This window comes from Ranitomeya variabilis, chromosome 8 (genome assembly GCF_051348905.1).
Source record: "Ranitomeya variabilis isolate aRanVar5 chromosome 8, aRanVar5.hap1, whole genome shotgun sequence".
NCBI lineage: Eukaryota > Metazoa > Chordata > Amphibia > Anura > Dendrobatidae > Ranitomeya > Ranitomeya variabilis.
The window spans coordinates 38,031,973-38,047,660 of NC_135239.1; the positions used below are offsets into that span (position 1 = coordinate 38,031,973).

General features: G+C 42.8%; 1 protein-coding gene across 1 annotated transcript in view; it reads right to left on the minus strand.

Annotated features, from left to right (window-relative positions):
* Window positions 1–15,688, minus strand: part of COP1 (COP1 E3 ubiquitin ligase) — a 189,457-nt gene that overhangs the window by 147,627 nt on the left and 26,142 nt on the right. Inside the window, exon 6 of the mRNA XM_077278443.1 lies at window positions 9,414–9,482. Within this exon, the coding sequence (XP_077134558.1) occupies window positions 9,414–9,482 (69 nt within the window). The remainder of the gene's footprint in view (window positions 1–9,413; window positions 9,483–15,688) is intronic.

Consider the following 15,688-nt stretch of genomic DNA (forward strand, 5'->3'; position numbering starts at 1 on the left):
TTTGCAGGAAATTCAAGAAGATTTTGAGATCTGCACTTGTAAAAAAAAAAAAAAAAAAAAACCCTCATAGCATGCCTTATGTGTCCACCGAGGAGGATGGTGATTTATTTATTTATTTTATTTTATCATCATCAGCATATACAGCATGACAACACTTGCTCCAGGCTGAAAGGAAAAAAAAAAAAAAAACACTCAGTAATGAAACCGAAAGCTTCTGGTGACAATAGGTCCCTGGTGATGTCTGGAAGGTTCACACCCAATAAAAAGACACTTTCTGGGCCACATTACTTCCCAAAGTAAAACTTTGTATAAGGGTTAGAGATCCTGCCGCCAGAAGAAGCTCACTGACAGATTCACCAGTATTTCAATTTTTAGCCGCCTATGTACAGTGATACACAGAAGCTGTAGAAGACAATAGCTTTTAATGAATAAATACATGTATTTAAATGGAAAAAAAGTTAGCACCTATCCTGATTGTAGGGGCCCTATCGTTGTGACCTGTACCAATCGGAATGTTGTTTTTTTTATCCGCGATGGTGCCAAATGGAACAGCATATAAGACGCCTGACCCGCTGATGCTTTCTTTGTCTATAGGGCTGTTGGAAAAATCTAAGCGCAGCCCCACAGGGAATGAATGGAGCGACCACTTTTAATGAGAACTGCAGCTGTATTCTTCCGATCCGATCTGCCACAGGTCCCAGCGGTCAACAAGTTATCATTATTAGGTGATAAAGGGGTCAAATTAAATAAAAAATTTCCATGACGCCAATTTTCCATCCTTTAAAACAAAATAAAAATATAAAAAAACACGATGGTACAAGTTTTTTTTGAGTGCGGCTCGCTCAAGAGCGTAGAAGTCGGATGAGGGCAATGTGAGAAAACATCGCATTCCACTGACTGATGCACACCTTCTCATTTAAAGATTTTTCTGTATTTTCATGACTATGAAAATTGTACATTCACACTGAAGGCATCAAAACTATGAATTAGCACATGTGGAATTATATACTTAACAAAAAAGTGTGAAACAACTGAAAATATGTCTTATATTCTAGGTTCTTCAAAGTAGCCGCCTTTTGCTTTGATGACTGCTTTGCACACTCTTGGCATTCTCTTGATGAGCTTCAAGAGGTAGTCACCGGGAATGGTTTTCACTTCACAGGTGTGCCCTGTCAGGGTTAATAAGTGGGATTTCTTGCCTTATAGATGGGGTTGGGACCATCAGTTGTGTTGTGCAGAAGTCTGGTGGATACACAGCTGATAGTCCTACTGAATAGACTGTTAGAATTTGTATTATGGCAAGAAAAAAGCAGCTAAGTAAAGAAAAACGAGTGGCCATCATTACTTTAAGAAATGAAGGTCAGTCAGTCCGAAAAATTGGTTAAACTTTGAAAGTGCCCTCAAGTGCAGTGGCAAAAACCATCAAGCGCTACAAAGAAACTGGCTCACATGAGGACCGCCCCAGGAAAGGAAGACCAAGAGTCACCTCTGCTTCTGAGGATAAGTTTATCCGAGTCACCAGCCTCAGAAATCGCAGGTTAACAGCAGCTCAGATTAGAGACCAGGTCAATACCACACAGAGTTCTAGTAGCAGACACATCTCTACAACAACTGTTAAGAGGAGACTTTGTGCAGCAGGCCTTCATGGTAAAATAGCTGCTAGGAAACCACTGCTAAGGACAGGCAACAAGCAGAAGAGACTTCTTTGGGCTAAAGAACACATGGAATGGACATTAGACCAGTGGAAATCTGTGCTTTGGTCTGAGGAGTCCAAATTTGAGAGCTTTAGTTCCAACCACCGTGTCTTTGTGCGACGCAGAAAAGGTGAACGGATGGACTCTACATGCCTGGTTCCCACCGTGAAGCATGGAGGAGGAGGTGTGATGGTGTGGGGGAGCTTTGCTGGTGACACTTTTGGGGATTTATTCAAAATTGAAGGCATACTGAAAGAGGATGGCTACCACAGCATCTTGCAGCGGCATGCTATTCCATCTGGTTTGCGTTTAGTTGGACCATCATTTCCAGGTTGTGTAAGGGCTATTTGACCAAGAAGTAGAGTGACGGGGTGCTACGCCAGATGACCTGGCCTCCACAGTCACCAGACCTGAACCCAATCGAGATGGTTTGGGGTGAGGTGGACCGAAGAGTGAAGGCAAAAGTGCCAACAAGTGCTAAGCATCTCTGGGAACTCCTTCAAGATTGTTGGAAGACCATTCCCGGTGACCTCTTGAAGCTCATCAAGAGAATGCCAAGAGTGTGCAAGAATTGAGAGTCCTCAGTGGTTGATACCTTTTAATGGCTAGCTAAAAAGATGGTAACCAATTGCAAGCTTTCGAGACTTCACAGGTCTCTTCATCAGGCATAGACTAATAAATATGTGATTCTTCAGAATTTGTAAGCACAACATAGCACATAGCATTCCTTATCTAAGAACTGGCCCAACATTTATGGACATAACTGTTTATCACTCATGGTAATTCTGCTTCATGCCACCTGTCTTATCCATGGTTTTTTGTTTTTTTTCTGTGCTATGTTGTGCTTAAATATGTGATTCTTCAGAATTTGTATTAGGCTACTTTCACACTAGCGTCGGACGACGCACGACGGATTGCGTCGTTGCGACGTACCGACGCTAGCAGTGAATGCGCCGCACAACGGGGGCAGTGGATGCTGTTTTTCAACGCATCCGCTGCCCCATTGTGAGGTGCGGGGAGGCGGAGTTCCGGCCGCGCATGCGCGGTCGGAAAAGACGGGAACGACGCACCAAAAAACGTTACAAGCAACGTTTTTTGGTGGCGACGGTCCGACGCAACCGTCGCACGACGGTTGCGACTTGTGGCAATGCGTCGCTAATGCAAGTCAATGGAGAAAAAACGCATCCTGCAAGCACTTTTGCAGGATGCTTTTTTTCTACAGAACGACGCATAGCGACGTGCAGTGCACGACGCTAGTGTGAAAGTAGCCTAAGTCTATGCCTGATGAAGAGACCTGTGTAGTCTCGAAAGCTTGCAATTTGTTACCATATTTTTAGTTAGCCATTAAAAGGTATCAACCACTGAGGACTCTTAATTCTAAACATTTTTCTATCTACTGGCTAACACGGTACCAAGATATATATCTTTCCTGTATCAAGAGTGTGCAAAGCAGTCATCAAAGCAAAAGGTGGCTACTTTGAAGAACCTAGAATATAAGACATAATTTCAGTTTCACACTTTTTTGTTAAGTACCGTATTTTCTGGTGTATAAGACGACTGGGCATATAAGACGACCCCCAACTTTTCCATATAAAATATGGAATTTGGGATATACCCGCCGTATAAGACGGGGGTCATCTTATACGCCAATCATCTTATACGGTGTGTGGTTCCCAGGGTCTGGTCATGTGACCACGACGTCATCGAAGGTCCTTCACTCACTGCATTCTTAGGAACGGAGGCAGACGCTTGCACCGGTGAGAGCCAGGGTCTGTCGGAGGGGTGAGTAAATCCATATTTTTTATTTTTATTCTTTTTTACATGAATATGGATCCCAGGGCCTGAAGGAGAGTCTCCTCTCCTTCAGACCCTGGGAACCATCCAGGATCGCTCTGTGCACCCGTACCCGGCGTATAAGACGACCCCCGACTTTTGGGACAATTTTTAGGGGTTAAAAAAATCGTGTTTCAATTTTCGTAATCTGATTTGTGTGATGCATCAGCACTAAAAAGTCTAAGTTGGTGAAGTGCGAAAACTAAAAGGCATAAATTAAATTTATGGGATCAAATAAGTAAAAATTGGTATGTGCGTATGTATTCACTCCTTTTTGCTATGAAGTCCCTAAAACTTTCTGGAGCAAACAATTCTCTTCATAAGTTACATGCTTAGTGACAGGACGTCCCCCTGTGTACAATCTAAGTGTCAGACAGTCTGTCAGTAGATACACTTAACCTTTTCTGAAAGGCCACAGAAGCTGCAACACCATTAACAAGAGGCACCACTAACCAAACACCACGAAGACCAAGGAGACCTCCAAACCCCACCAAGACAACCAAGGAGATCTTCAAACACCACCACACGACGACCAAGGAGATCTCAAAACACCACTATGACAACCAAGGAGATCTCCAAACAACACCATGAAGACCAAGGAGATCTACAAACAACACCATGAAGACCAAGGAGATCTCCAAACAACACCATGAAGACCAAGCAGATCTCCAAACACCACCAAGACAACCAAGGAGATCTCCAAACACCACCAAGACAACCAAGGAGATCTCCAAACACCACCAAGACAACCAAGGAGATCTCCAAACACCACCAAGACAACCAACGAGATCTCCAAACAAGTCAGGGACAAAGTTGTTGAGTTATAAAAAGTATCCCATTCTGACGATCCCTTGTTTTTCAGTTATCCTTTTTCTGGACTACTTCGGGATTTGTTGGATTATGGAGAACCTGCATGTGATTTAATTTTATTTTTTTCAATAAATTGGTGAACAAGGGTTTGTGTGGGGGAGTCTTTAATCAACTAAAGCGTTTTTTTTTCTGTGTGTGTGTTTTTATTTTTGGATTACTGGGTTAGTAATGGGGGTGTCGGATAGACACCTCTCCATTACTAACCCCAGGGCTTGATGACAGCGGTGATTTTTGACAAATCATGGCAATCGGGAAGAGTCGGGCCCAGCTCCAGAATTGGTGCATCTAAGCTGCAGGCTGCTATTTTTACACTGGGAAGGGCCCAATAACCAGGGAGCTTCCCAGCCTGACAATATCAGCCCACAGCTGTCTGCTTTAGCCTGGCTGGTTATCAATAATAAGGGGGACGCCACGTCATTTTCTTGTCTTCAGTTAATACATGTACAGTAAAATACATGCACGGCAGTAATTATATATTTCACGGATATCTATCATTTATATATCTATCTGTATATAAGATTGCTTTATTAGGTTTGTAAACTAGCTTTAAAAGACAATGCTAAAAACGGATTGCATAAGGATGCTAGGTGAGAAAAAACGCCTGACACTTGTCCTACTTGGGAGAGATTTTTTTTTATACGATTGTGTGACTCCAGCCTAATTGTAAGATCAGTCTGAATCGCAGACTATGCCGACCAGTACGTATCTTTGTTTTCTCCATTTACTTAACATCTATATTGTGACCCCATCTCGTCAGCACTTCTACCCAAGTCCAGTCTTCAACGAAATCATTAATATGTAAGCAAACAAATGCACTGATTGAAAGTAGATGACGCATGGCGGGTAAACGAGTACATAAAAAAAAAAAAGGCAAACGCAAGCTTACGTGATTATTTGTAAAGTAATTACAGAGTTCCAGAGCGATTTTCTGAGGATGTTTATTCTCGGTGACCCCCCAGGAATCCATTCACCTCATTTGTGACTCAGACGCTGATAGGCATTCTGGGACGTGACACGTCCAATTCGGCCAAAACATATACGCAGGATCTGGGTTTCTTGGCCTTAATAAACCGATAGAGGTCTATAGGTTACGTGAGTAACTTGACAAATCCTGGATGAAGTCCTATCTTTCTAGAAAGGGACAAGCATCCTAAATGCCAAAACTGGAAACCCAAACAGACACAAGACCGTTTCCTAAAGAACAAAAAAAAGACGTATAAAATAAATAAAGGCAAGGAGCTTGGTCTGCGGAGGTGACATCGTCAGCGCAATGTTTATCGCCAGGGGTGTAGAGGGAGTTCTTTACGGGAATTTACTGCCAATATAAATATCATTTCAGCCTGGTCATTTGTTTTTCATTATTCTTCACCAAAACAAAGGAAATATATGAAGTTGAAAAAGGGGGGACAGAAGAAACTTGGGAAGGAGGCGGTATGTTGTGCAATCAGATGAGAGACACCAAGCATCTGTTTAACATCGACTGACCCGATTAGAAAGCGATCCCGCTAACTTCGTCAATGAACGCCATCAACATCGGAGGTCCTGATGGGAACGTGGTCTGACCTCATAATAAGGATCGGAATAAACAAGCCCAATATATGAACACATACTGGGATTTCGACACGGGAGGATGCAGGGTGACTGTCCTGTCCTTGTCAAAATACCTAGCTGTCATCACAGAACAGGTGTCTACAGGCCGGTATGATCCAATAATGATGTAAATGCCTCCCAGCACCCATTAGAATAACAGTTCAGGCAAGGTGGATCTGATTTAATGATAAACTATGGGTCCGATTCGTTAGGACTGGCGATGCGCTCCCACATGTCTTAAAGAAAGGCTTGCAAAAGTACGATGTGCCGAATTCATTGAAAGGCACGACTCAATGACCACAGTGGCGTGCGCATCGCCAAGAAGAGATACCCCAGTCCAGGACTGGAATAGCATTTCTGGAGTGAAAAAACACAGACACTATTTGCTGAATATTAGGTGGACAAAGCCACAAAAAACTGATGGGCAACTCCGCGATGAACAAAACTTTTTGCAGTGTTTGACATCACCTAAGGGTTACCCCAACAATCAGCTGCACTATGTGGAGCCAACCGTACAGTTCCTCTACAGCGCCATCACAGGAGAAATAAAGAATTGCACAACAGCCTTAGGCTACTTTCACACATCAGGTTTTTTGCATCAGGCACAATCCGGCGATTGTTGGAAAAACCTGTTCCGGCGCAGATTGTGAAAAACAGATGCGACGGATCCACCTAGCATATCTAGATTATTGGATAAAAAAAAATTTGGAGTATGCGCAGTTTAAAAAAAACTTAATCTGGCGCCGGAATCCGTCATTTTCCGGATGCGGCACCTTCCGGCTCCCATAGGCTTCCATTCTAGCAAACAGCTTTTTCGCCGGAGACCAAAAACGTTGCTATAGACATTTTTTTTCCAGAAATGGCAGACTTGCCGTATCCGGCGAAAATCGGACGAAACACAATGTTATTCGGCCCAATCTGGCACTAATACAAGTCTATGGCAAAAAAAAAAAAAAACGGATCCGGAGGCAACACTCGCCAGATCCGTTTTTTTGAAATTTAGCCGGATTTAGCCTGACAGCGAAAACCTGATGTGTGAAAGTAGCGCTACAAATGAATGAACCGTCCACCGAGTGCCCAGACGTCCATGGACCTCTGGAGTGGGAGAAGCTTTGTGCTCTGATCTGAATAAAAGTCAAGTCTTGTACTGGTAATTGTGAACCCTCGGCTAATAAGTTGGATTCCTCTAAAAGGACATTTTAAAATGGGTTTGCTAATTCATATACCCCTTTAAAACTGTAGCATGGGCAGCAACACGTGCTTCTACAGCAGCGGGACAAGCTACATGTGTGATCAGGTTATCCCCCCTGTGTAGTAACAGGGGCCACAACACCTATGGCCCCCACTCAACGAGCAGTGTGCATGTGTAAATTTCACACCACAGTGGGGCAGATTTATCAATACCGTCTGACTGTTAAAACGGTGCAACCTTACACAATACAATCTTAGAAAGCACTTTTTTTTTTAGCGGGACTAGTCATACTTTTCAATAACACCATTCATTTTACCACATGCTGTGTTGGAAAACAGGAGAAAAAATTCTGTGATGATATTGTGAAAAAAAACAAATGCAATTCTGACTTTGGTTTTTGGGAATTGTTTTTACGGTGTACATTTCCTGGTAAAAATGACCACGCAATAAGATTCTCCTCATCAATACAATTACAGCGATCCTCAACATGTCCAGCGGTTTATTATTTTAGTGGTAGAGAAGAAAAAAACAAACAAAAAACACACATTTTGGGTTGTGTCACCATTTTCTGATACACAACATTTATATTTTTTGGCTGATGGGCTTTTTTTTTTGCGGGGTGAGACGTTTCTATTAATACCATTTTGGGATAGATGTGACTTTTTGATCGCTTGTTACAGCCTTTTGTGTGGAACTGCAGAGACCACAAAACGGAATTTTGTCGTTCTTGAATTTTTGTCGTTTATGGTGTTTACTAATGGGGTTCATTATTTTTAAAATTTCAGTAGATCGGACTTTTCTGAAAGCGGCAATACCGCATGTGAATTTTTTTTTATATAATCTTTATTGTTAATGTGGGACAAGGGGGTGACGAACTTTTAGGGTTTTTTTAAAAAAAAAAACTTTTGACTTTTTTGTTAGCCCCCTTAAGGGACCTGGAGATGTGATCGTCTGATCGCTTGTACTTATACAGAGGTGCCACAGTATATCGCAGAAATCACAGTCACCTTTGAAGCCCGGCCACAGGCAGGATTTCAAAGAAGCTCACGTAATGACAAGCACCGGAGTCATCAGCCGACCCCCCGGCTGTCACGACAACCCATGGGTGACCCGTGATCACGTCACAAGTGCGCCGATGGGCGGAAAAGGTTATGTGCGCCCACATGGCGCATGTTAAATGCCGCTGTCAAAGACTTGACAGCGGCATTTAACAAGTTAACAATCGCGGAAGGAGCACTGCTCTGCCCACGATTGTTAGCGGCAGGTCCTCCCAGTAATGCACAGCCATCACCTGCTGGGTACGAGGCAGACTCGTCCATATACCTGCTTCCGACATGCGTCGTACATGTACAGCATATGTCATGAAGGGGTTAAAGACTGGAACTGCAGCGTGCTTTTTCCCCTATAAGTTTAGCAATTGCTCATTTTGGTGTAGACGACTGCAAAAAACAATGCAGGTTTTTCGAAAGTGGGAACATGGCCTGGGATGGTTTTCTGCGACAAAGACATGGGGTCAAGCATTTTCAATAGGAATGCAGTAGAGCACAATACTGCATGTATACGAAGAAAAAAAATAAATATGAGCACTTTCAGGACGACCACAAAGCAATATAAAGTGCTATACAGTATGCTTGCTCTGGTGTCGTCACGGCAACATTAACAGACCTCCTCTGGATGTAATGTATGCCATGCCACCTAGAAAGTGGCATTATTTGCAGTTTATGGGAAGTTTCTGAAATTTGGATTCATTTTGAGGGTGGGGGGTAGGCAATGTTTTTTTCTCTTGTAAGAAGCCCAACTATTAACAGTAATATGCAAATTTGCTGTGATTTGCACCAGCAGCCCTGGGGATACATTATTTTCCAAACACAGTGACATCATACCGGTGGGGCTATGTTTGCAATGTTTTTGTTTTTTTAAGTTATGCGTTTTCTTACAGGCAACACTATTATTGGGTTTTTGGGAAATTCGGCAGAATCTTGGAAAACCCCTTCAAGATCTACATCAGATTCATATAGGACATTATTTTTTTTACTGTTTCTCTGGGGCTGCCCTCCACGTGCCAATGAGAGCTCAGTAAAAGCTCAGTTGTGTCAGTGTTTTATACCACACTTTATAAGGCGGAGATCTGTGCGCGTCTCAGTGCTGAAGGGAGCGGTAAAATCCACCAGGAATCCTCAGTGGAAATAGAGCCCAATTCAGAACATCTGCATTGAACATTAGGCCCGCATTACCTCTCTCTTATTCCGTCGAGCCACTTTCAGGAATTCCATCAGGATCTGAACTTGAGCTGCGTGCGATTCCTGCGGAGATGGAAAATTACAATTTTTAACCTATATAAGAGTACCTAAAAACATATATGATATGATACTGGGAAAAAATAGAAAGAAAAAAAAAAAAAAAAAAAGAACTGAAAGGTCTACCAGAACGTCATAATAAATGTAGAAAAAATAAATAAATAAATACAAAGAACTTAAAATGGTATTCCCATCTGCAAGTTCCTATCCCAATATATGGTAGGTTTAACAATAATATCAGCAAATATCTCCAATTAGACTAGCCATGTCACTTACCCCATGTGCAGGACACTGCTGTTGCTTAGGTATCCATAGTTATGACCACTCATATAGTGTGTTAGTAGTGGTCGTAACCATGGATACACAAGCTACGCAATGCCCTGCACATGGGTAAGTGACAGTAAATCAGAACTATACTACATTTCTAATTGGAGGAGGTATTTGCTAATATTTTTACACCTACTACATATCGGGATAGGATCTTGGCCATGGGAATATCCCTTTAATGCTGACCTTAAAGGGGTTGTTGCTTTAGCAACATCTAGACACTAGCAAGAATCAAAGTACAAAGCCCCCCCGTTTTAATGGCGCTGTAGCAGGCCCATATGACCACCGCTCTGGTGACTGTGAATTCAGTGGTGGTCGCACATGCTCAACCCAATCGGACAGGGGACTTTCTACCCCAATTTTTGTAATGAGAGCAGGTCCCAGCGATCACACATTCATCCCCTGTGGATAGGCGAGATATGAGGTTTATAAGTACAGCCCCTTTAAAAGGTATTCTGAGGATCTAGAAAATATTTTAGTAATTTGGCCACAGATAAAATATTTTGAAAGATCGCAACAGGCGAACCAAGCAAATGTAGGAGTCGGAGCGAACCGCTACAGATCCGGTCCTTCTAAATCTCGGGTACAGGGATAAAATTTGGGCAAGTTAGATATATTCTTATGCACTAAATACGGGAACAACTTTCAAGTTCCATTTCTGATACGTGGTGGAAATGACGTCTCTAGGGACAGGGGTGTCAATCAAGTCCCTCGGCCTCTGTTAGCGCACAACCATTTGGACTTCTCAGGCTCATTGTCTCCACTTCCTTGACTGGACTTGGTTATTCTGCAAATTGCAAGTGTTGGACCCGAAAATGCCCTGTTGGCAAAGTTACCTAGAAGATCAAAAGATTTAGTGCAAATTGCTTCCTAAAAAAAACAAAAAAACGGTCACAGTGTCACTAGTAGTGATACCAACGTCAAGTTTCTTGACAGCGGTTCAGACGGTGCGACTGACTGTCAAAATATCAGTCATCAATAAAAGACTGGTGACGGATTACATGTTAAAAAAACAAAACAAAACGGATATACCATTCATCAGGTCAAAAAAAGGACAGTGGGTTTGCAGCAGAGCGAGTCATTTCTGTTATAAACACTTTCACATGTGATATAAAGGGGAATATTTGGATGCAAGAGTATTGTGAAAAACTTATTAAGAGAAGATCATGTGATAAGTCTTCAAAATCCCAACGTTTTGTTAATAAAAAAATTAAAAAAAAATAGAACACAAGTAAAAAAAACCACATTGAGCGCTGGGGCTGCCAGTAAACGATGAATATCAGGGCTGTTTATCAGTTTTGGCCAAAGGTTACAACACTGACTTCGCTTGGCCGAGGGTGCACAGAAGTTACCACTGATCTCCCAACTTCGTGTGTATCCCCACTTTTACCTCCTGGTGCAGACACAAAGCCCTCCTGTGCCAGGCTCTAATAGACATAACGTAAGGGCTGCCGTCAACCCATTATTTTATTTTCTGAAGCTAAATTTAATCTGAAGATTATATTATTTTTTCCCCTTTTGCTGCTGTGATATTTGGCCAAAATATTTTTACGGCCGTCCTGGCAGACGAGCTGAACAATATGTGCTGTGGAGGGAGGCTCTGTTACTGGCACGGCACGCAAGCGGGACAGAGAGCTTCTTTATCAATTCCACGAGACTGTCTTCGTTAGGCTGAAGGGGATTGCCAAGAGACAAACGGGGGCACCGCCACCTTCTTTGGAAATAGAAACGCTGAAGAAAAACATTGATGGGCAACATTTTTCACATTGGGTTAAAAGGGTTTTTATCAAGCCCAAAATTGTCAGGAGAGCGCCGCTCCTTTACCTCCGGGCATCCTGCTTGCCGGGGGGAGGCACGGTGCGGTCAGTAAAAATTAACAGATTGGGCCAGAGACATTTGTTGAGCCGCTGGTCCGAACTGTGGTGCCGCCAATGCCGCTAACAGAAAGATGCATCTACAGGGGCACAAAGTGGCGGGATGCAGTCAGAGCATGCTTTGCGAGTGCTGCGCTCCTTGCCTAGGATACCGGGCACCTCTGACAGACTTAAGAGGCGGCCAATTACCTAGACAACGAGCAGTAAACAATCAAATGAAAACAGAAAGGATTTTTTTTTTTTATTACAAGTAGATTACAAAGCTATTCAAGAAAACTCACCAATGCTTGCACATGAGTAGCTTCGGCTTTTGTGCCAAAAAAACAGATCCCACAGCCAAAGTGGCTAGCTGGTGCGAATCAATCAGCCATATCGGTGAGACCCCCCAGCTTTACAAAGATTGCATGAGCAGGACTATGGGATCTTCTGTAATATGTGATAGAAAGATCAATTAAAAAGCCACAGTCCCACTAAAGAGATCTGGAATTATACCATGGGCTGACAGCCAGGCAAGACAAAAAGCTGGACACTTGCCCGACAAGCTCACAACTCACAAACCCTTATCGTATGTCAGATCGACGTGACCTAGAAGTGTTTTCGGGAAAACCCGCATAAAACAAAAATTCCGCTCTACTGTCGGGAATACACCTGCACGGTTATGGCACCTGGAGAACATTAAGAAAGATCCGCAGTCACCTAAGTGTCATCAGTCCTCAAAACCAGTCCTCCAGGTGCTCCCTACAGCAGAGAACAAAGGGTCGCCCGGGTCTTACAAAATGCAGACAGCACAGAACACTACAAGAGACAGCATCCTCTCCGTTACAATTACATCTACCATAATCCTGCAAACGGAAGGCCTCAAAATCCAGTAAAATACTCGAAAAGTCAGTTATTCTGGCATTCACATGACCAAACAGCACATCACAAAATGGTGAAAGAAGGATGATGCATCCTATTCTCTGTAGATCATTTATCAGTTTTGCTGTTTAGAATGGGAAAGAATGAGCGGGGTCAGCTCTAATCCATCACCTAATGAAGACAGTCTTGTTAAAGGGGTTATCCACTTTAGTAGCTTTTGGAGGGACTTTTTTTTCTTAAATGCATGTATTTTTGGCTTAACTCCTTCATGACCCAGCCTATTTTGGCCTTAATGACCTTGCCGTTTTTTGCAATTCTGACCAGTGTCCCTTTATGAGGTAATAACTCAGGAACGCTTCAACGGATCCTAGCGATTCTGAGATTGTTTTTTTCGTGACATATTGGGCTTCAGGTTAGTGGTAAATTTAGGTCGATAATTTCTGAGTTTATTTGTGAAAAAAAACGGAAATTTGGCGAAAATTTTGAAAATTTCGCAATTTTCACATTTTTAATTTTTATTCTGTTAAACCAGAGAGTTATGTGACACAAAATAGTTAATAAATAACGTTTCCCACATGTCTACTTTACATCAGCACAATTTTGGAAACAAATTTTTTTTTTGCTAGGAAGTTATAAGGGTTAAAATTTGACCAGTGATTTCTCATTTTTACAACAAAATTTACAAAACCATTTTTTTTTTAGGGACCACCTCACATTTGAAGTCATTTTGAGGGTTCTATATGGCTGAAAATACCCAAAAGTGACACCATTCTAAAAACTGCACCCCTCAAGGTGCTCAAAACCACATTCAAGAAGTTTATTAACCCTTCAGGTGTTTCACAGCAGCAGAAGCAACATGGAAGTAAAAAATGAACATTTAACTTTTTAGTCACAAAAATGATCTTTTAGCAACAATTTTTTTATTTTCCCAAGGGTAAAAGGAGAAACTGGACCACGGACGTTGTTGTCCAATTTGTCCTGAGTACGCTGATACCTCATATGTGGGGGTAAACCACTGTTTGGGCGCACGGCAGGGCTCGGAAGGGAAGGAGCGCCATTTGACATTTTGAATGAAAAATTGGCTCCAATCTTTAGCGGACACCGTGTCGCGTTTTGAGAGCCCCCGTGTGCCTAAACATTGGAGCTTCCCCACAAGTGACCCAATTTTGGAAACTAGACCCCCCAAGGAACTTATCTAGAAGCATAGTGAGCACTTTAAACCCCCAGGTGCTTCACAAATTGATCCGTAAAAATGAAAAAGTACTTTTTTTTTTTTTTTCACAAAAAAATTTTTAGCCTCAATTTTTTCATTTCCACATGGGCAACAGGATAAAATGGATCCTAAAATTTGTTGGGCAATTTCTCCTGAGTACACCGATACCTCACATGTGGGGGTAAACCACTGTTTGGGCACATGGTAAGGCTCGGAAGGGAAGGAGCGCCATTTGACTTTTTGAATGAAAAATTATCTCTATTGTTAGCGGACACCATGTCGCGTTTGGAAAGCCCCTGTGTGCCTAAACATTGGAGCTCCTCCACAAGTGACCCCATTTTGGAAACTAGACCCCCCAAGGAACTTATCTAGAGGCATAGTGAGCACTTTAAACCCTCAGGTGCTTCACAAATTGATGCGCAAAAATTAAAAAGTACTTTTTTTTTCCACACAAAATTTCTTTTAGCCTCAATTCTTTCATTTTCACATGGGCAACAGGATAAAAATGGATCCTAAAATTTGTTGGGCAATTTCTCCTGAGTACGCCGATGCCTCATATGTGGGGGTAAACCACTGTTTGGGTACACGGCAAGGCTCGGAAGGGAAGGAGCGCCATTTGACTTTTTGAATGGAAAATTAGCTCCAATCGTTAGCGGACACCATGTCGCGTTTGGAGAGCCCCTGTGTGCCTAAACATTGGAGCTCCCCCACAAATGACCCCATTTTGGAAACTAGACCTCCCAAGGAACTAATCTAGATGTGTGGTGAGCACTTTGAACCCCCAAGTGCTTCACAGAAGTTTATACCGCAGAGCCGTGAAAATAAAAAATAATTTTTCTTTCCTCAAAAATGATTTTTTAGCCCACAATTTTTTATTTTCCCAAGGGTAGCAGGAGAAATTGGACCCCAAAAGTTGTTGTCCAGTTTCTCCTGAGTACGCGGATACCCCATATGTGGGGGTAAAACACTGTTTGGGCACAAGTCGGGGCTCGGAAGGGAGGTAGTGACGTTTTGAAATGCAGGCTTTGATGGAGTGGTCTGCGTGCGTCACATTCCATTTGCAGAGCCCCTGATGTGCCTAAACAGTAGAAACCACCCACAAATGACCCCATTTTGGAAACTAGACCCCCCAAGAAACTTATCTAGATATGTGGTGAGCACTTTGAACCCCCAAGTGCTTCACAGAAGTTTATAACGCAGAGCCATGAAAATAAAAAATCATTTTTCATTCCTCTAAAATTATGTTTTAGCAAGCAATGTTTTATTTTCGCAAGGGTAACAGGAGAAATTGGACCCCGATAATTGTTGCCCAGTTTGTCCTGAGTATGCTGGTACCCCATATGTGGGGGTAAACCACTGTTTGGGCACACGTCGGGGCTCGGAAGGGAGGGAGCACCATTTGACTTTTTGAATGCAAGATTGGCTGGAATCAATGGTGGCGCCACGTTGCGTTTGGAGACCCCTGATGTGCCTAAACAGTGGAAACCCCTCAATTCTAACTCCAACACTAACCCCAACACACCCAACCCTAATCCCAACCCTAACCCCAACACACCCCTAACCCTAATCCCAACTCTAGCCATAACCCTAATCACAACCCAACCCCAACACACCCCTAACCACAACCCTAACCCTAATCCCAACCCTAACCCTAATCCCAACCCCAACCACAACTTTAACCCCAACACACCCCTAACCCTAACCACAAGCCTATTCTTAATCCTATTTCCAACCCTAGCCCTAATTCCAACCCTAACTCTAATTCCAACCCTAACCCTAAGGCTATGTGCCCACGTTGCAGATTCGTGTGAGATTTTTCCGCACCATTTTTGAAAAATCCGCAGGTAAAAGGCACTGCGTTTTACCTGCGGATTTACCGCGGATTTCCAGTGTTTTTTATGCGGATTTCACCTGCGGATTCCTATTGAGGAACAGCTGTA